The sequence below is a fragment of the Castor canadensis genome, chromosome 2 (assembly GCF_047511655.1).
Source record: "Castor canadensis chromosome 2, mCasCan1.hap1v2, whole genome shotgun sequence".
Lineage (NCBI taxonomy): Eukaryota > Metazoa > Chordata > Mammalia > Rodentia > Castoridae > Castor > Castor canadensis.
In genome coordinates this window covers 21,191,920-21,218,878 of record NC_133387.1, presented here as the reverse complement: position 1 = coordinate 21,218,878, position 26,959 = coordinate 21,191,920, and the positions used below count along the sequence as shown (strand labels likewise).

Sequence of the window (26,959 nt, the reverse complement as noted above, 5' to 3'; positions counted from 1 at the left end):
CTTTTTGGCCAAAAACTCCTCAACAGCATTTTTTTTTTTTTTGCAACATTTAACAAGGCTCTGCCAGTTGGTGCTGAGTGTATTAGCCATAGCTCTGTTGGTGACTGTCCTCCACTCACACTGGTCTACTGGTTTTTCCTTGAAACCTCTACACATTTGTGTTACTCTTCTTCCATAAGGCAGCATGACGATCCTTTCTCTCTCTTAACATGTTTATGGCTGTTCTGAAATGTTACCTTTCTAGTGAAGCCTTCCCTAGCCACTTATTGAAAATTATAGCATCATCCTCCAGCATGCTGTGCTTCCCCACCCACTCCCCACATTGCCCTTATTACCATCTATACACATGATCATTTATCTAGCTTATTGTCTGTCCCCTCTTCTAAAATATAAGTTCCATAGAGGCAGGGATTGAATGTATTTTGTGCACTATTGTTTCCCTACTATTTAGAATGGTGCCTGACAAATTAGTAGGCCGTCAGTTAATGTTTGTTTAGTGAATGAAATTTCCAAACTTAAAGTTGTCAAGTCAGGGTATGAAAGTACTCTGTGATTGTCTGTGAATTAAAGTTTTTTCTACTGATCTCTCTGAGCTATGGTCCTAAGATAACAATTTTCTACCTCTGAACAAAGGTGCCTCTGATACCCAGACCTTCCTGTCTGAGAACAAGCATTGCCTATTAGAGCCAGACAAGAGAAGTACATATTTCCATCTGTAATTCTGTAGAGTCGCTTTGGACCAGAATGACTTCAAAATGCTGTCCCATAAAGGCAAATAAACCCAAAGACCTTTGTAGTTTCCCTTCACCTCTGCTGCATTAGCTGAAGATAAATCTGTGCAGAGTTCACAAAAGGGAACAGATAACTACATTTAGCTGTGTAGTGATGAACACTAATGGCCTGTGACAAAATGGATCTCTACAGGCTGAGCTGCCATGCAAGGTGGGAATTTTTTCCTTTTTTTTTTTTTTTGAAAATGATAATGAGGAAAAGTAAAAATAAAACCACCTTCAAAGATGCAAAGAAACAACCTGTAGGCCAAGTCCAAGGTGATTTTCATGGTATCTTTTTGGTTTTCCTTTAAATTTTTTGTTAATTTTTGAAAGTACTTGCATCTTGACTGAAAAAGGTATGTATACCATTGTACAGGGGAGGAAGGTCTCCCCTGTATTAAGAATGAAATGTACATTATTACTAGTAGCATATATGCTAATAATATAGTTCATTTGTTTCATTTCCTGCAACATGTGTTATCATGTAAATTACTAAATTGATTTTTAGTTCCTTCTCATTTTTATTTATAGACAGTTATACCATATCACTGAAATCCACACTGATTTTACATTTTCTGTGCATTTTTCCTGTTCTTAAGTGAGAAGCTTATTTGTGTGTCCTTCCCTCCCCATTTGACATTCACTTGGTGACCATGAGTTACTCAGGTAACTTTTTCTGTTGTATCTTGTGAGGATCAAATGTATACTTAGAAATGTGCTTCATAAACTTCTGTTAACATTTAAATTAACAATGCTGATGTGTATATTAGACTAGTTGATGTCAAAAACTCCTTTCTCTTGTAAGCCTGAGTTATTTTAAGAACTCCAAAAGTATCTTTCTGATATATTCTATAAATTCAGGCAACTAATGTGTGTGTGTGTGTGTGTGTGTGTGTGTGTGTGTGTGTGTGTATAAAATCTGGAGTTTCTAAGAGTTGACCATGAAATATTAAATATTCTGAAGAGACTGAGGAGTTTTCAAAAAATCTGTTCAGTATTCCAGTATGACCTGCACATTCTGTATTTTCAGTGTTTGTTTCTACGATATTCAGAACACATTTTATTCTACAGCAGAATTATTTGACAAAACATTTCCTTCCTGTCCTCTGAATCTCTCTGGATGATCTATGAAAATATAGCATTTCCATGTGTGACTATATAAAGCTCTATTATGATGCATTTTTAATAAATTTCTTTTATTTCCTTCTTCCAAAGTGATTTCTGATAATCCAGCATGAATCAACCCCTATTTTTGTACATTTTCAAGTTAGATTTTTGAATATGATACCTGTCTCTAATTTTAGCCTAAAAAGAAAGAGTTACAAGGCCACTGTCAAGACCTTGGTTTTGCTGCCTAATCTACTAAATTTATAAATTCTAGAAATCCATTTGCTTTTCAAAAACATTTTTTCTTATTTTCTGTACCAATTCATTTCCTCCCAGCTTTCCCACATGCATGACTTTTATAGCCCAGTATAAAGTAGAGTGCTCTGCCATATTGATTTAATGGTACGTTTCAATAAATTTACCCTATTACAGTGCTTGCTCCATACCAGGCAGCCAAAGGGGAAACAGACTGATGTGCTGTTTAACTAATTTTAAAAGAAAAAAAATTCCATTTTCTCCATCCTTTAATGTCGTAGCTGTCCTGCCAATGACCTGATACTGAGATGTATTAGGTTCCCGTGACATATGTTACAGGAAGTAGTGGCCTGACCTTTTAAAAATTTTATTAACATTTATAAATTTGTTTTAGTGTATTATGTTGGAAGCAATGATTTTTCCCCAGAATAGATTGTGGTGACTGGTGTACAGATTGATATCTGTGTCATATATTAAGGTAGTGAACATTTTGTAGCTTGTACAGATGCTGGCTTCTTCCTTCCCCCTCCCCCTTCTCCTGCCTTTAAGGCTTATACTAATAGGGATAGAAACATTTAAAAATGTTTTCTTAAGCATTTTACAAACAACTGGTGACATTATCATCAGCCTTTGGTTAGATCTGATTATTGCTCGATAAACATTGAGGCATAGGTATTAATTCACTTGGTCTTCCCTCAGTGTCTAATGTATTCTAGACATCATGCCAGTCACTAGAGATATAAGAGTAACTGGCACAATCCCTGCTTTCAAATAGTTTACAAAGTGATGGATTAGGAATCTGTGGTATACGGTCAAGATCCTAATCAAAGATTTCTCTCCTCCCTCAATTCTGTGTTCAAACCACATATGTGTTCTTTTGTTTTCTCTCTTCTCTCTCTTCTGCCTCCTCTCCTCTCCTCTCCTCCTCTCCTCTCCTCTCCTCTCCTCTCCTCTCCTCTCCTCTCCTCTCCTCTCCTCTTCTCTTCTCTCTCTCTCTCTCTCTCTCTCTCTCTCCCCCTCCCTCCCTCCCTCCCTCCCCCCCTCTTTTCTTTCTTTAACCATCTTGTAACTTCCTAGAAAACAATTTATATAACCTTGTAGGCAAAAATATTTGTCACAGATTAATACAAGAACTCTTTAGTAAAGAAACTAACTGTATCCACTTTTATTGCTTTAGCAATGTTCATCTTTCTGTCCATATTCTAAGAAGTTCAGAAGTGTGGGGCTTTAAAAAGGGCACCTCTCCCATGGCAGAAAGCACAGAGGAGTTGGCAAGCTGTCTTTCTAACTGGCTTCCCACAAGAGCATTTGTGAACAGTGATGATGACTGACACTCTCATCCATCATTTGCCATTTTCAGAATGCTTCTGAAACTTAAATTAAGCCTCCTGACTCCTCACTGAGTATAGATTGCTGTTTTATTTTACAGTAAATATTTGTTTATTTTTATAGACAGGGAAATTGAGACATTGAGAACATCAGTGGAAAGATAAATAAGTTATAGACACTGCTGGGAAACATCAGCTAATTCTTATTGAGCCTATGTGGAGCATAATACTTTCATGAGCCTGTGTAATATATTTGGTTTCTAGCTTTCCCACCTCATGCTTGAGGAAAGTATTCCATGGAACTTAGTGCCTTGAATTCAGTCTTTTGTCCTCATAGAAAGCTAATGTTTTCTTGTTGTATGTTTCATGTTTACATTTGCATTTTCTTCACACATTTCACATTTGCTATACAGCACCTAGTAATGAAAATATTAGCATATTTCCAGTCTCAGTCACTCAGTTAAACAAAAAATCTGAACATTCTCATATATCAATTGTCATTCCATGACCAGAAAGATGAATTAAGAAATGACTGTTAGAAGAGAAAAAGAAAAGCAAAGAAGAAATGGTTCTTATACTTAAAAAAAAATAATAATCTGTTATAGTAGATCCTTTTTAGTAACAACAACAAAAAATACAATGTTCTTTTTGTTTGCTTAAGATACCTTCTTTTATCTTGCAGAACTTTTCAGTTAAGAAACAAGTACACCATGAATGTCTACAGGCAAATACTATATGCCACTTTTTCTGATTTTCTGTGAATAACAAGCACATTACACAAGAGTATTTCTTGGGGTTGCTGTTCTACAGAACATACCTTAAAGGATTGATGACATGGCCATTGTCACCATTCCCTCTCCAGCAGCACTAGAAAAGACCCTGGGCAATCAAACCACCTTTCCTAGAATAGCGGTTGAGAATTTCATCCAGTTGTTCTTTTGTCCCTTCAGATTGAGTAGCAGCATGTGAAGAGAAATGGACAGTCTCCCCTCTGCTCATGGTCATATCTAATGCAGGGCATGTTTATGCTTAAGGTTTACAAAGAATTAGCAACCATCCAATCTGTCCCCTATAGTCAGGTCAAATGGACCTTGTGGCCAGTAGGGAGAAGCTTTGTGATTTACTTAGGATAATAGAATTAGTTGGAAGCACACCCTGAAAAAACCAAAGTTTTTTGACTCTTTCATTGTACTATCCTATGTCTCATATGCTACCTGGTCAGAAATTTGCTACTTCAAAACATCTAGTTATTTGGCAAAAATATTTTATCAATAGTCCTTAAAAATCAAATGGAGTAGGAATAGCCTGCACAGTCAAATGCATTTTTCTATTTTCTCACAAAAATATCTGAATTGGTCAGCTAAGGTTTAAGATACCCTTAATAAACATGTTGTGTTTGAGGCACTGATGGGCCTCCTTCCCCCGTGCTCCCTGACACTCATAAAGTGACTCAGGGTTAAAATCTGATGCACTATTGGGACCCTGTGTGGGTTGTATTCTGCATGGGTTTTTATGTCAAGGGAAGTGCACTAAGTATAGGCAGGGGAATAAAAACCATTAAATGTATGGATGGAAAGTAAGTCATAAGAAGGCCTTGATTTTTTTCTCATAAATGTGTTCCCAAAAAGTATGTAAGTGAAATAAAAATGTATACTTATAGTGGGCATGGTGTCACATGCCTATAATCCCAGCACTCAAGATGCAGAAGCAAAAGGAAGGATTTTGATGCCAGCCTGGTCTACATAGTGAGATCCTGTCATCAAATATATATACTTGGGGGGTCATAGAATAGTCTGTGGGCATCTCATGGTCATATTCATGGTCATTTGCCAAATAGCCTGTTTTCTAAAGGGTTTTTATAATATGGTACTCTATATGATCATAACAATATAGTTTCATACTTGTAAATACATTATAGTCCGTACCTCTGGATCATTTGTAAGTTAGTTGTTTGGAACTCAGAATGCATTTTCTCCTAGAAATAATCCTATGTTATTTGGTATGAGCCTCCACAAAATAGTGTTTTTCCCTAGTGTCTCTCAGTGTAACTTTCTCAGATTTAAAAAAAAATGAAAGCATATGTCCTAGAAAAGGATTTATAGTTTGACTTGAGAGTCTAACAGCACACTTCTTCCTACAGAAATTTGGGAATAGGGTCAGAACTCAGGCAATGTTAGACTATGGTAGACAAACGGAAACTGTCAGGTCATCTAGTCTGGCCTTTTTATTTTTGAAAATAAGAATATCATCCTCAACATGTCTGAAGACGATTACCAATGCCTGGGACAAAGGTTCCTTCCTAAGAGAGAGAAAGGCAGTGATAGCAGAGTCTTCAGGGGTCACTCATGTGAAAAGCAAGATATGGCCTAAGTCATATGAGTGAGGCATGGGAAAGAAGGTGTGATGGGGTCTGAGGACAGAAGTGAATATTCGGGGTCCTTCCTCCTTGGCAAAACAGCATTGTTCTCACTTCCTTTTTTTTACCTTTCACAAAATATCCTACTCCATTTACTTCCCTTCCTATATATGTTGTGAGCTCCCTTTCTTGTGACAAAAGGACATTCTTTCTCTCGTGCATTGCCATTACCAGCACGAGGAAACACATCTCTCTAGAGTAGCAAACCAAATGATCTCTGGTGGTTGCAGAGAGCAGTGGTGGAAACAGGGATGACAATGTTTCTGTCAGTGAGGAGGAGAAACTTGTATAGAATCCCAACTGGGATGTGGAGGTGATGAGGCTACCTGAATGCGGGGCTGAACCCTCACGTCACAGTGCCCCATGAAACATTGTTGAGGTGGGAGAGAAAAGAGTGCTAACTCCATAGCTAAATGGGGTGCCTGTGTGCATATGGGGGAGGAAGGAAACTGTCTGCTTTTCTGATGAATCAGAATTTGTTGTGGCTCAGTGACAAATCCTGAGAAGTTTAATGGAAAATTGGACTTCAGAACTCAACTAAATAGTTAAACACCACAGCAAATGAAAAACCATGTTAATTAAATTGTGTTTAATGCATGAGAAAGTATGTTGGCCAGGTGCTGGTGACTCATGCCTGTAATCCTAGCTAATTGGGAGGCTGAGATCAGGAGGATTGTGGTTCAAGGCCAGTCCAGTGAAATATTTTGTGACACCCTATCTCCAAAATAACCAGAGTGAAATGGACTAGAGGTGTGGTTCAAGCCATAGAGTGCCTGCTTGCAAGCTCAAAGCCCTGAGTTCAAACCCCAGTTCCACCAAAAAAAAAAAAATTTTTTTTTGTTATTTTCCTGTAATTCTTCTCCATATTTATATTTAAAAGATAGAAACTAGCAAAAAATGCATTTCTGTTTGTTTGGGATAGATGAGTATAGTTGGAAAGAGGAAGATGGATGGAATGAAATACAAAGTGAAATTCTTTAGAGCTCTGGGAAGAAAGCCTGGAGAGGCCCTGTGATTCACTCAAACCTTCTTGAAAGCATCAGGAGAGAACATTCTCCTCTCTGAGGAAAACTTAAAATGAGTGTTTCTCCCATTCTATTTTTATATCTAAGTATTTTACTTTCACATATTTTCTTTACCTGATTTGGTATTGTAGATATGGGTTTGGGTGGTAAGTTAGAAGGCTTATTTTACTGAAATTTCTGGTGAAATGTTTGTAGATTTTCTGGAGATTAGTGATCACAGCTTTTGAAAGTACACATGCACAATTGACATAGCGATGAGCATTAAAATTGCACACCACTGGTGAGGCAGAGGTTTCCTTGTGAATTTAAAACATTTGGTTCAGAGGTTGGTGTCTACATTGCAGAGGTGAATCCTAACCTGAGAGGCTGTGTCAACTCATCTCAGGTTGCAGTGTCTTTGGAACAATGTTTGGGTTAAAATTCTAGCCTTGCCAGCTTCCAGACCCTGGACAAGTTCTTCAATTTTATGAACTTCTTTCCTTGCCTATCTGATGGGGTTAGTACTGCCTAGCTGGCAGTGTTGCTGTGAGTGCTAAATCATGTGATGCGTGTGCAAAGCTGTGGCATTTACTAGCTGCCCCACTAATGTGCTTGGTTTGTTTTAGTGTGATTCCATTTGTGGTTGTGCTATCCTAATAAACAGGCAAAGAAATCAAAGTGGCAGTCTGGCTGGAGGCTATTTGTAGAGCCACAGAACCATGAAGGACAGCCTACAAAAATAATTTGCTTTTATGTTAGGGGCAGGATCCTCCAGAATTTCCTTCTGAGATTCCCTTCTTCTATTTCTTCTTCCTCACCATGTACCATGGTATAACTGGTAAATTCTCCTGAATATTTGTTCACCTTTACCTCTATGTTTGAGGACAAGATTTACCTGATCAAGGTAATTCTAACTAACTGGTAGATTAATTAAGTTGACAGATCTGGAGAACATTCTAATATATTCATCTGTAGCGTATTTATCACAATGATATATTTTTGTTTATATTTAGCAAATATTTATTTAACTCCTATTATATACCAAGCAATTAAAAAACTTAAAGTCTCTAAGTCTACTTAGAGTATACTTCCAATAGGAAAAAACAAAATCTTTTCAATAGGAATCTTTCCAATAGGAAAAACAGACAAAAAACAAATCTGATTTGTTAAACACTATGAAGAAAAATAGACAAGATAAGGAGGAGTGGAGTAGGATTCTATTTTAGATAGGGTGCTCAGGGCAAGTATTCAAGCAAAGACCCGAGTGAAATTAGGGATATAATATTTTATATATACAATATGTAATATATAACATAATGTCAGGTTTATGCAAGTGAAACATTCCAGGCAAGGAAATGGAAAGCCCCAAAGTCCTTAGAGCAGTAAAACTGAGCTCAAATGAGATAGGAAGGGAATGTGTCAAAGATGATATCAGAGAGAGTCTAGGGGTCAGATTATTTAATTATAGATATTTAGATGGCAGTAAGGACTTTGGATTTTATCCTGAGGTGGGAATCCATTAGAGAGTTTTGACTAAAGGAGTGTCATAGTTGATTTTATTCTTTCAAAGGATTGCTTTGGCTGCTTTATGAAGAATATATTATAGGGAAGCAAAAGTAGTAGCAGAGTGTATGGAGCCATTGCAGTAATTGGTAAGAGATGATGACTTGAACTAGGTTGTTAAAGTGAAGAAGTATTATGGATACATTGTGAAGATTTGCCAATGAGCTGAATATGAATGTGAGAAAAAGAGAAGCCAGCTATATCTCAACGCTTTTTCACCTAAGCAAGAGGAAGAATGGAGATATAATTTCAAGAGGTGATAGAGACTACAGGAGAGCTAGTTGGGTAATAAGATTTTGAGTTCAGTTTGAGGACATCAACATTTGGGATGACTATTACATAGTACATAGTTATGTGTACATGTTGAGTATTTCATGGAATACATGAATCTAAAATTTGGAAATGAGGAATAGACTATCACTGTCATACAGAACTTTCTGCCATTATAGAAATACTTTATATCTTCATTATCCCACAGGACAGACACTAGGCATATGTTACTACTGACCACTTAAAATGGTACTAGTAAAATTGAGGGACTGATTTAATTTTAGTTAATGTAAATTAAAATTTAGATAGCCACACATGCTTATTGGTTACTGTATTACTCAGTATGGAAGACTGCAGATGTTAATTTGAAAGTTATCTGCATTCTAGTGTAGATTAAACCCATTTGGACAGATGCTTAAGTAAAGAAGATAAGACATGTGCATACTGAGACCTCAAATGCAGAAATTAGGAAGATACACAGATACAGAGCTACCAACAAAGGATATTCAAATAGGAAAATAGGAAAAGCAAGTGGTTTCCAAGAAACCACAGTGTATAAAGGGAGGGAAGAACTATGTAAACGGTACTAAGCTGACCATCATCCTCCTGTATAGTGAGTTACTTTATCTCTTGGTAGCCTCTGCTTATCCCATGTCCTAGCAAATAATTGTTTCTTTGTGATAATTTGTAAAATGAAGAATGTTGAACAAATGAATGGCTTACTCAGTTAGTCTTAAAAATTTATTTTTAGGAAATGTGTTCCCTTACTCAAGGTCAATGCACTGATGTCTTAGAACTGCTCCTTTCTGGAAAACCCCAACTGGGCTTAACACTTCTTACTCATTAGTGCTCACCACCGTCCTCACCACACCCTACCCTTCCCAGACCTACCAAGACACATTGAATAGGAGCAACATGAAGACAGCATCTGTACCTCTATCTCTGCAGTTTAGATAAAAGAACCACACATCTGCCTAGCTGTAGACTCCCCCTTTCTCTTATACTTTGCATTTATGGTATAGATTACTTATAGGAATCCTTACAAAGAAAGTTCCTAGGCAGGAAACTTGAAGCCATATAAGCCATATATGCACTTGGCCTCTGTCAACTTTTAGGGTCAAATTACTGTGTATGGCTAAGAAGCAGATTTTATCCCAAATCTCTGATGCCTACATGTGATTTTTTTCATTGTCCCCCCCCCCCCGCCATTTTTCCTTTTAATTCTTATTCTGGACTTTGAGCTTTCATAATCAATTATGTTGTCTTTTATCTTTCTGTTAGGTATATTACTCCCTTGTTCATTATTTCCGTATTTTTAAAAGTCCACTCATTGTTGCTATGTATGCCTTGACTCAGATTCTTACTTGGTCTAACTACACACATGCTTGCTTTGTTCTACAATGCCCTGATATGTTTTTATTTGGAGTTTCTCCTATGTGTCCAGACCTCAGACTTCATTCTCTGCACCTGGCTCTGCCTTAGCTTCTGTACTATATTTGATATACTGCTTCCCATGATCTCTGAGTTATTGCATTAACTTGGAAAGGAATCTCAAAACCAACAAGACACGGGTATGCTTCTTTCCTTGCATTTTTTTTATACATTGGCAATAATTCCTATGGTAACTCATTTTTGTATGGTTTTAAGTAATTGATAGCCATTTTCCTTGTTCTTTCTATCTATATTGTATCATCTCATAATATAGCTGGTGCAGAGAATTCATTCTCATTCCTACTGTTAAAAGAATTCACAGTTATGTGAATTCACATGTCTGTAAGGAGCATGTGAAGAGGAGCAGGTGGTAGGGTAGTATGGAGCCTGACCCTGAAGACCCATAGTGACTTTCTGTAACGAAGTGAAAAGGAGGCAAGGAATTGGTGTCACTCTCAAGCTCTCCAGAGTTTAAATCTGCCAGGGAAAAAAATGCATAGCTGTAACTTGCCTTGAATGATTAAAAGTCGCATGAGGAATGGGAAAAGAAAATCCCAATGGGTTGGTGGCCAGAAAATCTTTTATAGTCAAAAGCTATATGAAAAGCAATTGCTTGAAACTCTAGAAACCAGAGATGAAAATGAGAATGGATTATATGTAATACAAAAGACAAATATACATACATCTCCTGCCCAATGGGGTTTTAATATAAGACAATCCAATTAAGGCAAAATGCATGATAATTAAGGCACATCTTAGGGAGGGTCAGTGGTGCTGGATTCTTCATGCATTCAGACACTTAGTTTATTTTGAATTCTTCTACAAAGAGAATTATTTTATAGTATGAACTTTTACCACACAGCTACATGGAAATGACATATTACTAAATGAGTTTTTGTGTGTTTAACCTCATAATTCACTTACATGCATTGATATGCCTTGCCCAGAATGTTTGCCTTCTAATGTTTCTGTGTGTTAACCCAGCTGCCTCTCTTTATTGCTGCCATATTACAATGAATGTTTTCTGCATTTTTATGAAGGGCCTATTAGCAGCATAGGCTTGATTTAAAGAACTGCTCCAGTTTATGAATACAGTTCATCTCTGTGAATGAATTTAGCACTTTAATGCTATTTATTTACTCTACACCATGAAATGTAATATAATAAATAATGGGTCCCTTGGGCTTATAGTAAAACTTAGTGATGATCCTCTCAGCAGGAAGATGAATGCAACTTGAGTGGAGAAATAATGATCAAAATTCACCATGCTCACTGGGATGCCATTTATATACCTGAATCTAATAAAGGCAGAATTACAATGCTTAACATTATGCTTACTACTGACTTCTGCATGTAATGAGACTCAGAGAAGGGGAAGACTCCATCATATTAGCAATGTCTTAGAAGATTATGTCAACTTCAAATTGGCAATTTAAATAAGAAAGTATTCTGAAATCTGTGTAGCACTTAATTTGTTTTGCTAAATAAATGTTAGGTTAGTGTTTTTACCTTCACTCACAAGAATACCCCTAGCTGTTTTTACTTGGGGGGAAAATTGCTTCAAAATCCTCTTATTTTTAATTCCATTTGGAGTTTTCAATATGACCCTGTCAGCCATTCATACATGAAATATCTATAAACCAGAACCTGTGTGTGGTCATTGGTCAATAGGGCTATTCTTTCTCGTAGTGAAATCACAGAGAGTATATTCACGAATGTTCAAAACTCTGCATACAGTAATGTATGCTTGATTATATTCCAAGGTTATTCATGTTATTTTTGTATTATCTTTGCTTTTACTTGATATTTGCTTCATTAGAAATAAAAGTTACAAATTTAAATGCTTATAAGAGCCTGATTCATAACCCAAATGAGTGACTTGAACATGAATGGAGACTTATGCCATTTGGATGACATGTTTTATTCACCAGAAGGGCCCAGCTAAGTATTGTCATTCAGAATACAGTCCCAATGGTCCCACATCTTACAAATCTTAAAAACAAGTCAGATGTTTTTAATTTTTATGTGTAATTACCAACTAACTTTTTAGAAAATTAAATGTGTGTTCATAGATCAGATATGTCAGCATTCTAGTTTTAATCTGTATGTTACTGGTTTGACAATTCTGCTTTAATTTTTCAGCCCATGAAAATGTTTATACAAATAAAGCAAGGCTCTTATTGACCTCTTAGTTTTTGAACTGCAATATTACCAAGCTCCTAAGTTCTTTTAACTCTTTGAAAGAAAATTGTTGAATGAAGTATTAGGAGAGACAAATATATATATATATATATATATATATACTCTATATCAGTACATGTACACATATTTGTATGTGTACATTCATATATGCATATACATACACAAAAAAATTCCATGTTTTCTTTTATACTAAGGCATTTTATTGATGTACATTAAATTGTACAAAGGGGATTTCTTCATGACACTTCCATACATGCATATATTTTGATCATATTCACCCCCTCTGGTAGAGTTTGTCTCCCTGCCTCCTCCTCCCCCTTTTACCTCCACTTTTACTCCCTAGTAGTCCCCCTTTTATTTTCATGACTTTGGTTATTTTGTTTTTTCTTGTCGTCTGTTGTTTTGTTTTGTTCTGTTTCCCCCTAGCTTCCACAAATGAAAACATAAGATACTTGTCTTTTTGGAATGCCTTATTTCACTGAACAGGATGCTATCCATTTCCATCCATTTTCTAGCAAATGGCATAATTTAATTCTTCTTAATGGTCAAGCAAAACTTTATTGAATACATATACCACATTTTCTTTATCCATTCACATGTCGATGAGAACCTAGTCTAAATTCATAATTTGGCTATTGTGAATAGTGCCATAATAAACATGTATGTACAGATATCTCTATAGTAAGCTGACTTTTATTCTTTTGGGTATATACCCAGAGGTGGTATGTCTGGGTCATATGAGAGTTATACTTTTAATTTTTTGAGGAACCTCCATACTGATTTCCATTGTACTGTACAAATTTATATTCCTGCCAGCAGTGAGTAAGAGTTCTGCTAAGGCATTTTTATATTTTGGACTTTAAAACTCAATATCCTTAAATTTTCTTTTCCACTTATATGGAAAGATGTGGATGGTAGAGGGAAATATGGAGGTTTGTTTTTAATAGTCATAGAGTCATAGCCAAGTGATTAGATTACTGTGTTTTGGTACTAGCAAATGATAAAAAAAAAGTTACCACCAAATATATGCATCAAATGATGTTCTCATTTTATATAGAGACATCTCCTAAACACATATTTTAAAATTTTTATTTTATGGTTTTCAGAAGAATTTATAGTAATCGTTCTCTACAACTCAATATTGTTTCCCTTCTTACAATTTATTATTAACTAGAATGGTATGTCTACATGTATTTCACATTATGTAAGTATAGGAATAATTTTGTCTGCATAGTTCTATTGACAGAAATATTAAATACCTTAGAAAACTAGAAACCAGGTGGCTTGTTGTGGAAATAGCATTAGTCATACTTCTGTATCAGGGAAGAGTTGACTTCATTCTGGAAGATCATGGGGTCTGATTTACTAGTTGTCTACCTCTAGTGCGGACAAACATTCCACTTTGGAGATTGTTTGATTTAGATAAGACTGCATTCCTGATGACCCTGCCCAGATGAATTATACCAACACTGCATCTCCAGATAACAGGTCAGGGGTACAAGACAGTATGAAGCATTGCTCTAAAGAGAGGCTTCAAAAAGCAGGTTTTGATTTGAGTAGCTAGGAATTCAAAACTTGTTCCTGTGGACAACTTCAATTATTAGGTCAAAATGAAATCTGCTTTCTTATAATTTTTACTTCTAATATCCTCAGCCTCTGAATTCCCCATAGCACCTTTTAGTTCACTTATCTGGAAGTTGTGAATGTCTGCTTTTGTATTATTTATGCTCATACCATAAATAATGAAAGTGTCTTCTGTATTTGCCAAGGTTGCCTACTATGTGAGCCTGCAGCATTGAAGAGGAAGATGTCAGGCAGAGCAGCTGATGTAACTCAGTCAAGAAAGAGATAAGCAAATTAGCAGAATGAGTGTTGTAGTCTTTTTTTTTAAGCCCATACTGCTCTGAAAGGCAAGGTCCTTTTGTGAGTGGTCAGAATCTCAGCCTCCTGAGTGCTGGGATTACAGGTGTTAAATGCCATGCCTATCAAGAGTTGAAGTCATTCATTTATTTATTTTTTTTATTGAATGCCTATTATGTACTAGGCAATGTTCTAGAAACTAGATGGCACTCATTTTCTATATCTTACTTTCCTTTCTCGATGGCATACCCTTAAAAGAACAGGATACTTCTCTCATCACCTTTGTATCTCCCATCTCACCTAAATTACATTTAGAATGTGCTAAAATGTTTACCTTTTTATGCTTATTTTGGAGAGCAACATGAATAGATTTAATCACTTTCTGACACCCATTAATATTTTAATCACAAGAGCCTTATGCCTAGACTAAATAGCACTAGTTCTTCTTTTAAACTAGTTTGGTTGCCCTTCTTTGTAGATATCTTCTCTAGTAGATTATGGTCCCTTTTCAGATATAGAAACCAGGATAGAACACAGTATTTGTGAGAGGATCTGTTATGTACAAAATGGAGGTGAAGTTCCTATGTTTTTTGTGATTTATTTACTTACCAGAAGGTATTTTATTAATTATCACCATCTTCATTTTTCCCAAGTAATCTTACTTTCTCCTGTTTATTATGGAAATAAATTAGTTAGCAGCTTACCTACGTGGTATCTGAATATACTCTTGAGCTATTTGTTTTCTTATTTTTTCATCTATTCTATTAATTTAAAAGAATGTGGTTTAGACCTCTCATTCACAGCGGGAGGTTCCCATTCTATATATTATGGAACATTTTTCAAAAAAAGTGATGTAAAATTATTATTTAGGCTACAAAATTCAGTGTGACATGCATGTATGTGTGTGTGTGTATTCATGAGTGCAAAGTGATGTATTTCCCAGGATAAGGAATTCTTGGGTTCTTTATTCTTACATTTATTCTTTTTCATACTGATAATATCTGTCTTATCCTTATAAGATTATTCTTATAAGATTACCCTTATAAAATTTTTCTATTTCATTTAAATTCCTTATTTCTTATGCATGAAATTAAGCTGTTTGGGTAATTTTTGGTATCTCCTTTGTCTCTCATTTTTACTCTGTAGAAAAAAGAATTAGAAGCTTGTTATTAACATCTTTATTATAGTTAAGATATATTGCTGCTCCTAGGAACAAGTGACAAATCCCACATCTTTTTCCATTCCACAAAGCTTCTATCAAATCCATGGGTCAAAGTGCCTTATCCAGGTGATTTACTGGGCTGATTTGTTCCATGATTTCATCTTTACACACTTCCATCTTTGTCAAGGCCATGCTGACCTCACCATGAGGATTATGTGCTAGAATTTCTCATTATATTGCATAAATCAAATAAAAAGAAAAAGATTCTCATCTAAGTTGTCAACCTAGAAAATAAAATTCCTCAGCTTCAATTTGGAATTGTAGGGGTATGTCTCAAAAACTTGCCCAGTTCTGGATTTTTTTGTTTCATTTTGTTTTTACTTTGGCTTTTGCTCTGTTCATATAGTCCAGCTTCCAATTCATTCTTTAGTTTTGCAAATATTTCATAAATTTCTACTATATGCAAAAAACTATACTAAGCACCTTGATAATTACAAAACTAAATGAAAGTTCATTTCAACCTTATTTAACTCCAAACCACCAATCAATCTTAAATCTTTTCCATTCTACTAGTTTGAACTGAAGGATTTTGTATATTTTAAGTGTCTTTCATTGGTAGATAAATATATTTGAGAGAACGTACAATGTTTATCGAATGTCCTACAATGTGTTCAGCAGTGTACTCGTACACTTTATTTTGCAGTACTGGGGCTTGAGCTCAGAGCTTCATGCTTGCTAGATAGGCAGTCTTCAACTTGAGCCAGGCCGCTAGCCCATCTTTGTTTATTTTTGGTAAATCTCCATTTCCTTCTGTGTTTATTGAAGTTCATGATAATTTGTTTTTAAAGAAAAGGTTGAACTTTATGGTATGTAAATTATATCTAAGTAAAGCTACTATATGTTCAGAAAAAGATTTTACCTAAATAATGGTGTGGTATATTGAAACTACAAATAGCATTCTTTAGTTAAATTTAATCCCATGTGTAACAAATTTGATAGACCATTTTGCTGAATCATAGATTGCTTTATTTTACATGCTAACTTCCTTTCTAAAACATAGAGAAATCTTAGTTAACTAATTGAAACACTCATTTGGATAAGTAGTTAAGCAAGGTTCAGTAATTCTCAATTTCCCACTTTGCTTGCAAAACACAATATAAGTGTGGAATTACCCTCTTCACAGCTTATTACACTGTGTATTCATTCACAAGGAAATAATTTAATGCAATTTACTTCCAACTGTTTCCCTCATGCTGACCCTGTTACTAAAACAACTAATTTCTCAAGGTTATGTTTATTTTGAAATATTTTTTTTTTGAGGCCATAAATTTAGACACACCCAGTCTCCTTCTCCTTTTTTTCTCCCCACTTTGAAATCTCCGCATTGTGTCACCAACCTGGTTCTTGACAATTCCTATCTCTCTCTCTTCCTCATACTTCTTGCACTTGCGTATTTTATTTTTGTATTTTTTGTGGTTATTTTTGGTGTGTTCAAGCCAATGTCAGGTCTTCTGTTTTGTAAAAATAATTAAGGCCCATTGCATATTAATAACTTAGGCTCTTGCCTTGGAATATTTTCTTCAATATGCCCAGCCTTGGAAAAGCAGGACTGTTTTCATCTACCGTCCTATATGTCTGATGCTTCTTTTAGGAATGAACCATCATGTTGAAAGCGAGTGAGTCATTTTGAAAATTTTAGAAAATTTTGATTTTTCAGAATTTTACAAAGCCTTTTTTATTCCTTTTGCCATCTTTGTTCAAAATGTGCTTTTTAACTTTCTCCCAAAGACCTCCCTTGCATAACTGATTATAACACTTACTACCTCCCCCAGTGCTGTTAGTGGTCTGGTGACCTTGGACATTTCTGCTCATTGTGGATCCACTGCAGAGCTGCAAGAGCAGAGCCCTTGACCTGATGTTCAAGGAACTCTTACTAGAGCTGCTTTGTTATGCCCAAGAGCCGGCTGGGAATTATTTTTAGTATTACTTAAATCCCACCTTTTCTTCATAGAATAACATTGATGTCATAGTAGCTACAACACTTCATAATCAGTTGACGTTGCCAGGCATTATTTGAGTTAGGTCTTTGTTCCCCTAGATTTTGCATTTTCTTACTGTACAACATTCTGAAGCTAAAACAGTATTAAAAAATAACAGTATGTAGTAATATGTGCAGTACAAATTAGTTTTCTAATTTGTCTCTAAGAATGAGAGTAAGCTGAAATGAAATTTTAGACCGGTTACAAATTATATTATCTCAATATTAAATAGTGGTGGGTTTTGTTCTTTACATTAGTTGAAAGTTCTCTGTGCTTTTTATTGAGTTTATTTGATAAATATGTACATTTTCTCCCTTCTAAGGAGTACCCTTTTTTTTCCCTCAGCATAATCCCTGTGAATTAGAGGCAAAAAATCTGTGTTTTACATCTGGAGAACAAATGGATGTTCCTGTGTCATTCTAAACAAGAGAATGATTGATGGCTTTGATACCAAATTCTGAACTGAAATAAATTTTGTCTCTATTTGAGAGAAAATAGTGATAACACAGATCCTTTCTGCCAGCCAACTCAGGCATATGTGCCTTTTAGGTTTTGGTCTTTCTTTAGTCACTTCTAACCAAAATTGAAAAATCTCACATTTTTTCCAAACTTGATCTAGCAATATGGTTAATGTTTAAAAAATATCTAAAATAAAAACTATAGCATATTCTACTGAAATAAGCAGCCAGCACTTTATACATGTTTGGTCTAATGCATTCCTCACCTTATATAAATCTCTAGAAAAGTTGTAGGAAGCAAACACACTCTCCCCGCCCCACATAACAGGATGTAAACCAATTACTTTTTGCAGTTCTTAGAGCAGTCTCAGGAATACTGACCCTTCTGACTTCATTTTCAAGCAAGAACTCTCCACCCCTATCTTGGAAGGAAAAATAATTGAGCTGAATTCCTAGTAAGAAGCAAATCAAGGTTTTCAAAGAATAATTTTGCTAGGACCTATGGAGCAAATCGCCTTTCAAACATGCCAAAGGTAGTTATTTAAATACACTTAAGCCCCTAATCACAGAGGTCTTTGATGAACTTTTTCCACTTTAAACACATCAAAGGAAGTAAAGAGAGTAGAGAAAGCCATTAGAAAATCATTATAATAAACACCAACATTGATCTCTTTCTCTCTCCCTTGGAACCTCCCCCTTTTCTTGTCTTATGCTATTTAGGTGGGCTTTTTATATAGGGAAGTAATAAAACTCTCACAGACCATTAAAAAAAGAAATTTAAGTGATTTAAATTTTTTTTTTCTTTATTTAAGATCTCAAGGAACTGGGTAGTGCTGTGAGTGCCCAGGTTTGGCTGTGACTTTCAAGTTGAACCTTTTTGATGGTAAATAGCCTCCTGCTTATGCCTGTGTGTTTTGGCTTAAAAAAAATCAATCTCTGAGAAAATGGGCTTCCATCTTCCTTTCAGGCATGTCTCCTTTGATGATTGATGTTAATTCAGTAAGCTGCTGACCCAAGAAAAAAGAATTGTTTGTGCTGTTGTTTTGAATAAATAAACTTACAAAGAATCAATGGCTGTAGCTTAGAGAAATTAGGTGGTGGAGAGCCTGAAGTTTCTTTCTGTCGTGTTTCTCATGTAAATAAAGCAGGTAAAGGGCATTGCAGCTCCAGATATCTTTGTGAATGATGGAAACTTGCTTCAAGGGGAATTTTTTTTTAATTTAAAAATAAATGGTCTCTCTGTAGCTCCAGTGAGCAAAGTCTATATTTTTGACAAAACATTTACTTATTGGCATAATAATTCCAAGCTAGCAGTAGGAAAGAAGTTTCTGTGTTCACTGGACTTCAGCTTACAGCCAATATGGTCAGGTATGAACTTCAGTTTTCCTACTGTAGTCCAGCAAAGCATTTTGAAGGACTTTTAGAAGACTTTCTATAGTTCTAAAATTGAAAGGAAAATATAATTTGCTAGACCCATTATAGTTAACTAGGGTAACTTCCCTGAGTTCTAGCTAGCTATCTATTGACTGATTATACTTGAGAAATTTTGCTATTCTATGTCACCATTTCCTTTATGTAAACCATACCACCAAATGTTATGATTATAGAGTGAAGGTGACATCACCTAAGATGACTAATCTTCAGGCAAAAATGTGGTTAAATGAATTCCTGGTCATGGCTGTAGGCAGTCCAGGACAATTGAAAATATGAAGTCAGACTTGTTTTTTTAGTTACCTTTTAGTTTGGTTCCATTTGTTCAGCAGTGTCTAATAAAGACTGTTTCACTTCTCAGTTCACTTAATCCACACTTCCAGCCAATCAGCACACATTTATGTATTGTTATACATGCAGAATCAGAATTTCATGTTGTCATGTGCATTAGAGCTTTATAAATTACAAATGTCCTGCATAGCAAGAAATAGTAGAGCCAGGCACAGTGGTATGTACCTGTAGTCCCAGTACTTGGTAGGCTGAGGCAAGAGGATTCTTGAGCCCAGGAGTTTCAGGGCAGTCTGGGCAAGACCTTGTCTCAAAAAGAAAGAGTGGAAAGGCTATGCAAATTATGATACTTTCAAATAGTATACAGTTAAAGTCAGCTCCCTGTTTGATAAAATGGGCATAAAAATTATTCTTACCTTAGTGCTGAGGTAAAGATTAAATAAGATCATGTATATGGAGCACTTAGATAGTTTGTATAAGTATCATATAACTTTTTGCTATTATTCTTATTAATGGCATATTAAAATTATGTCCATGAAAAGGTTTTATTAACAGAGAAATATATATGCTTCAAATGAATATGACCTCAATGATGTAAAATATTACTATGAGATAATTTAACAAATAATAAATGTGATTATCTCTGGTTGTTATTTTCTCCTACTTTTGTATACTTTCTATGCTTTCATCCAGGGAACATGTGTTTTGTGATCTGAAAAATATGTGATTTTTTTCAAAAGTCTCCACAGTTCCTATAGAGCATTTAAGAATGAATTTTTCATGAAAGTGAGCTGATATAGCAAAGTATGTTCAGGCAAACTCAGATGTAAATAAAAAATAGTGAATGCACATTAATTCATGCAAATGTAGATTTATAGCCTAATCTATTTCTATCTTGTTTCAAGTCCTAATTCTTCTGGTTACTAGATAGTTGATCTTAGGCAAACCATATAAACTCTTTTTAATCTTATTTCTTTTGTTTATTTTATTATGTAATTGAAAAGTGTGAATGAGGAAAATACATGTGAAAAAGCTTTCTAAATATTATGACAAATTTGCAAAATATTCTAGGCACTTTTGTGGTTTTAGAATTTAAAATGCTGGAATTTGAAATATGAATGGTATTAGCTAGATGTGCATGAAAGTTTTTTACAATGAATGAAGTATGACTCAACAGTTACAAAAATAGGCCCATCAAAGACTGGATCTGAGGCATGAGTCTAAGCTATTACTCACTGCATTTAGACATCTTTGGAGCACTGATTAGGTAGTCTAGAGAGTAATTTATTTTATAGGAAGGGATCTGTAAATACTCCTCCTGATTTAGAAGGGAAATGGACATTTTATGCATAGCTCAGGCATCAAACAATTACTTCCTAGCCCAGCCCTGTTCCTTATTTTCTGTAATTCACATTTATTCTGCTGCAATAAAGTGAGTTACTCAGAATAAGTGAGCATGCTCATTTATGTCCCCATTTAATGTGCAGGCAGTGAAATCTCCCACAATGCTGGTGTTGAGCAAAGAATTAGCACTGACATTTAGTGTTACAGTTCTAGCATGAAACTTGCCATCTACTTTACCTTTTACTTATACTGAACCAAGTCTATCTTTTTCAGGTATAGTTTATTTATAAAGTAAAGGATTTAGCAAGGTGTTGTGGGATGTGCTGGTAATCCCACTTACTTCGGAAGGTGAGGCAGAAGGTTCACTTGAGGACATGAGTCAAGACCAGCCTGTTCAAAATACTGAGATTTCATCTCGATAAATTAATTAATTAGTCACTTCTTGTGATGGTCAAATGAAATGATATGTGTAAAAATAGCTTTTAATAAAATCTGATTTCGAGTAACTGGATAATTGCATAGCCTGGGAAGACCACTCTGAAAGTATTTATAAATTACTGTGGTGGGTCTAGCATAAATAAGCAATTTCTTTGATTCTGCTTCTTCCAGGAGGCAAAACCTAATTCCTTACTCTAGAGTTGGGCTGTATATTGATGGGATTCCAGGCACACTACTCAGATATGGCACCTCAGCATTTGGAAAACAGAAGCATGAAGGTCACTCTGACTTTCTCTACTCTTCTCTTCTCAAGTAGGCCATAAAATCTAGAATCTTCTGACTTTCCCATCATAGAACTTCATGTGAGTGACACTCCCCTCCCCCACCCATATACCTGGAAAAAAGGGACCATCCGTATCTCTGAATACATAACACACACAGAAGAATCTGAGCAAATAGGCCTTGCTAATCACCCCCTCCTTATTTATTACTCTTAGATAATACCCCCTTTGTCCATTAATACTGCTCCACAGCTTCTACTTCTTAATCAAACTTAGCATAAAAATATACAAATTTCTCTGTTCTTTGTGTCTTCTTTTTTATTAACATACATGAATACGGGGGAGGTTCACTGTGATAATTCAGTAGATGCATACAGTGTACTTTGAACAAGTTCACCCCTTCTGTTACATTCCTTTAACCCTTTTCCTCTTCTCCCACATTTTTTCCAGTGGTACTGGAATTTGAACTCATGGTCTCATAATTAGGCAGATGCTCTACCATTTGAACCATGACCCCATCTTTCTCCCACTTTTTCACACAGTATTTGGTGGCTTTCGTTCTGCTATACACACACACACACACACACACCTTGTACTTCAGTTCTCTTTACTCCCTAGTACCCTCCCTTTTCCCCCTCTCCTCACACTGATTTCCTCCTCCTCAGGCAGTACCCCTTGTGTCTTAATTTCTGAAAGCTCCCATTCCACATAAAACTTATCTTAAATGCATTTGTGTGCTTTTCTCTTGTTAATCTTTGTTATAAGGGCCTTAGCTATGAACCTAATGATGGGTAAGAAAAGAAATCTCTCTACTATACCATACCAATTTCAAAAGCCTCCAAAGCATGAAAAATGAGGAAGGACAATGGAACTGGATTGGATTTGGGAACACTAAAGAGACATTACAACTGAATTCAATGTGGCCTTAAGTATTGGACCCTGGAACAGAAAGAAAACAGTAGTGAAAAGCTGAGGAAACGAGAGTTAAGTCTGTAGTTTAGTTAACAATAATATCCCATATTAACTTTTCACTTTTGATCGTTGTACCACTATTAAATGATTGGAAGTGGCTGAATGGTATTCAAGAACTCTCTGGCCAGGTAAGATGACTTAGGCCAGTAACCACAGCTACTTGGCAGGCAGAGATTGTGGTCCAGGCATAAACATAGACCCTATCTGGAAAAAAAAAAAAAAAAAAGGACGGGGGGTGTGGCTCAAGGAGTAGAGTATTGGCCCTGAGTTCAAACCCTAGTATTGCCAAAGAAAGAAAAAGGAAAAAAAATACTGTCTTTATAACCTTTCTGTAAGTGTACAATTATTTGAAAATGACATTGAAAAAAAAAAAGAGCTCTAGTACATGGGAACTATCACCCAGGTTTATGATTTTTTTTAAATAAGTGGTATGTACTTATTACATACCACTACTATGTACTATGTACTATGTACTATGTACTGTGTACTATGTACTATGTACTGTGTACTATAATACAAATAGTGCAGAATAGGAATGTTGGCATTGTCTTTATACTTAAAAATCTGAGGTGCTCATCCATGTTTATTGCGGCACTATTCACAATAGCCAAGTTATGGAAACAGCCAAGATGCCCCACCACTGACAAATGGATTAAGAAAATGTGGTATCTATACACAATGGAATTCTATGCAGCCATGAAGAAGAACGAAATGTTATCATTCGCTGGTAAATGGATGGAATTGGAGAACATCATTCTGAGTGAGGTTAGCCTGGCCCAAAAGACCAAAAATCGTATGTTCTCCCTCATATGTGGACATTAGATCAAGGGCAAACACAACAAGGGGATTGGACTTTGATCACATGAGAAAGTGAGAGCACATAAGGGAGGTGTGAGGATAGGTAAGACACCTAAAAAACTAGCTAGCATTTGTTGTCCTTAACGCAGAGAAACTAAAGCAGATACCTTAAAGCAACTGAGGCCAATAGGAAAAGGGGAACAGGTACTAGAGAAAAGATTAGATCAAAAAGAATTAACCTAGAAGGTAACACCCACGCACAGGAAATCAATGTGAGTCAATGCCCTGTATAGCTATCCTTATCTCAACCAGCAAAACCCCTTGTTCCTTCCTATTATTGCTTATACTCTCTCTACAACATAATTAGAGACAAGGGCAAAATAGTTTCTGCTGGGTATTGGGGGGGGGGAGCGGGAGGGGGTGGAGTGGGTGGTAAGGGAGGGGGTGGGGGCAGGGGGGAGAAATGAACCAAGCCTTGTATGCACATATGAATAATAAAAGAAAAATGAAAAAAAAAAAATCTGAGGTGCTTCGTATGATGGGTTTGATTCCCAATACCACACACACACAATGTGTGCACACACACATCTGATTAACTTTATGAAGTTTTCTACTGTGTCAAATTTTTGTTCAATTTTTGCTCAGTTTTTGTTACCATTTTAGAACAATTATCCTGTCATATTTTGTTGAATTTTTATTCTTCTGGCAGCTCTACTATTAATACTTTCCCTTTAATTTGATGCGCATTTTGGAATGCACACATGTAACACAGACTCTTCCACTTACTACAGGGAAGAATATCATATCAAAATGGTTGAAATGAAAGGTTATATAAATTTACAAGTTTGATAAATGATAATATAGAAGTCATAATATCAAAAAATCTGTTGTGTATAATAAATGTAATGCTATTAGAATAGCTAACACTTTTGAAATTGTATAAATCTAACACTGTTTTAAGAAATTTACACATATTAATTTATTGAATTCTTACTATTTGCCACCAACCAGGTAGGCAATGTTATCCTCATTTTATAGTTGACATAATTGAGACAAGGAGAAGAAAGTTCAAATTCATATAATATGCAAGCCAACCCTTTTGCCCTATTTCTGAGAGTTCTCTTTATTTGGTTCATACTATAGGGTTTAGTGAAGTTGCACTGAGACAATTGTGTGGTATATTATCTAAGAGGGATATACCCTGAGCAATTTTATGAGCTACCTGGCTTGCATATACATCATAATTTCATTGCCCAGTAATTGTGTACCAGATGTAATTAAGATCAGACCCTTTCACCAGTCAAAATGATTCAAAAGCTGCCCCTTCTGGGTCTGAGAGCACATTGTTATTTTTGTCAAGCACCAACTCATGCTTTTGAAGGAAAGGTGTTGGTCCAAATGTGGCAAAGGGATTTGTGGATTCCCTCCCCCTTGATGAACACCATGAAATGCTTTTTTTTAAACAAGTTGGTTTTCTGATTTTATAGAGACTTTATTATCCTGAGAAATAGGGTGGAGAGTATGAAGACCCACATAAAAGACTTCCCTTCACATCTGGATTTTCTAAACACTGTGACTCTTGAATTTCATTTCTCCTGTTCTTTTACTCCTGTCTTTCTTTGCAGGCTTGCCTTCTCCTTCTTTCCCTGTGTATTTATATTACACGGCTCATTCCAGCTGACACATTCTGTTAGTGTTATGAGACAGATTAGAAGGAGTAAAATCACCGTGTGTTGTTTCTCACTCTTCCGGGTCAACAAGCTTACTTTCAAAGATAGCTCTCCTTGATTGCTCTGCTTGGGGCAGAACTGATCAATACCAAGTTTGCCATTTATTCTACATCTGACTTGTTAATTTAACTTGCTGTGTACTGATTTCATATGCAATGTTAGCTCATATCTTGGGGCTCCTAGCTGACATATGTATTAAACTGTAAATAGACTGACAATAGAAGAAGGAATTGAATTATAATTTGATTACCTGAGTTATTATAACTGATATCTGTAGATTTTTTGATTCAAATGGAAATATATGTGATGGTTATCCTTTCGCTAATCATAAACAGGTATTGTTTAAAGTTAAAATATGTGAAAATAACTTCCAGTGAAATCTTAACTTAAAAGCACTACCCCTAGGGCCGAGATGGAGCACTTATAATACCTGTTACTCAGGAGGCAGAGGCAGTTGGATCTCAAGTTCAAGGGCAGTTGAGAAAAATCAGGGAAACAAAATGTAAACAAAAGTGCTAGAGTCATAGTCAAGTGGTAGAGCTCTTGCCTAGCATGCACAAGGCCCTGGGGTTCAATCCCTAGTACCAGCCAATCAATAAAAAGTAAAAAATAAAAATAACAAAAAGCCCTACCTCTACTATGCTTTATGGCCCTTCTGTAGCATTTGATCTCTTTTTCTCCAATCAGGCATTCTTGAATGGAAACAAAGCAACTTCATCAATTCTGTTAAAATAGTTGTCACTTTCATAATATAAGGGGAAAAATCAGGTAACATGAACATCAAAATATGAAAAGTTTGTAAATATTTTCATAATACATCGAAACATTCAAAATTATAAGGAGATAAAAAGAAATAAAATATCTAGAAAATAAAAAGTAAGCATACCATATTGAGCAAATGATCACAGTGTGCAATCAAGTTAGTTTAAATGTGTTTAACCTTCTGTCCTGTATAGTTTAGAAAGTCATAGAATCATATTTGCTACAGGAAAGATTTGTTGTTCAACAAGGTAACACGTACTGCTTATCTAGTACTCGAGGCACCTCTAATTTAACATACTTAGCACACATGTGAAGAGTGAGAACTGGGCAAGGGATCTCAGGATGTTATACCATCACTATTATACAAAGGAAATATAAATATATATGCTTCGTGGTTTTTTTAAACGTATTTAGAATGCTAGCAAGCTTTATTCTTTGAGTTTTAACGTGCTCTTATAACTGCAAAAGATGGATAATTGATGCTTTAATTATAAACAGCATGTAAACACATCTTTTGAAGGACTAAGAAAATTACAATACAAAATTACCAGTTTTTTATTTAATTTACAGTTTTAAGAATTTGTAATTAAAAAACACCAAATTGCCTTGACTTTTCAACTTGGTTTGATGAGGTAAAAAGCTTTCCTGTGGTACCTGACAATGTGTGGGTTCTAGGTCAAAGAAAATGGGTAAGAAAAAAAATATTAGAAAGAACCACATTAAAAGAAAATGAAAGGACTTTGGTTTCTGACTAGGTTCACAGCTAAAACGTCTGGAAAACCTTCCAGTACACAGCAGTTCGAAATACTGGATAAAATGTAATAAACTTCCTTTTAAATGTATTGTTGACCTTGTTAGAGAATAAGAGGTCTCCTGAGGATGAAAATAAAGAGAAAACTCAGAACCAGGGCAGTGAACTGACTGACACTGATACTATAGATGCCTTGGGGCATTTGTCAGTCTCAGTAAGCCTGAGGTTTAAGTTTTACCAGCTGCATCACTACTGGAGACAGAGATTCGGCCTGTACCAGAGGGGATTCAGAATTG

The 26,959-nt window shown here is 35.6% G+C and overlaps 1 protein-coding gene across 3 annotated transcripts in view; it reads left to right on the top strand.

Moving 5' to 3' along the window:
• Positions 1–26,959, top strand: part of Exoc4 (exocyst complex component 4) — an 826,621-nt gene that overhangs the window by 420,361 nt on the left and 379,301 nt on the right. Inside the window, exon 11 of one of the 3 annotated variants that reach the window (XM_020169325.2) lies at positions 18,681–22,898. The exons of the other annotated variants lie outside the window; for them this stretch is intronic. Within the exon in view, the coding sequence (XP_020024914.2) occupies positions 18,681–18,699 (19 nt within the window). The 3' untranslated portion in view covers positions 18,700–22,898. Of the gene's footprint in view, positions 1–18,680; positions 22,899–26,959 lie in introns of those variants that run through there. 3 annotated transcript variants of the gene reach the window in all.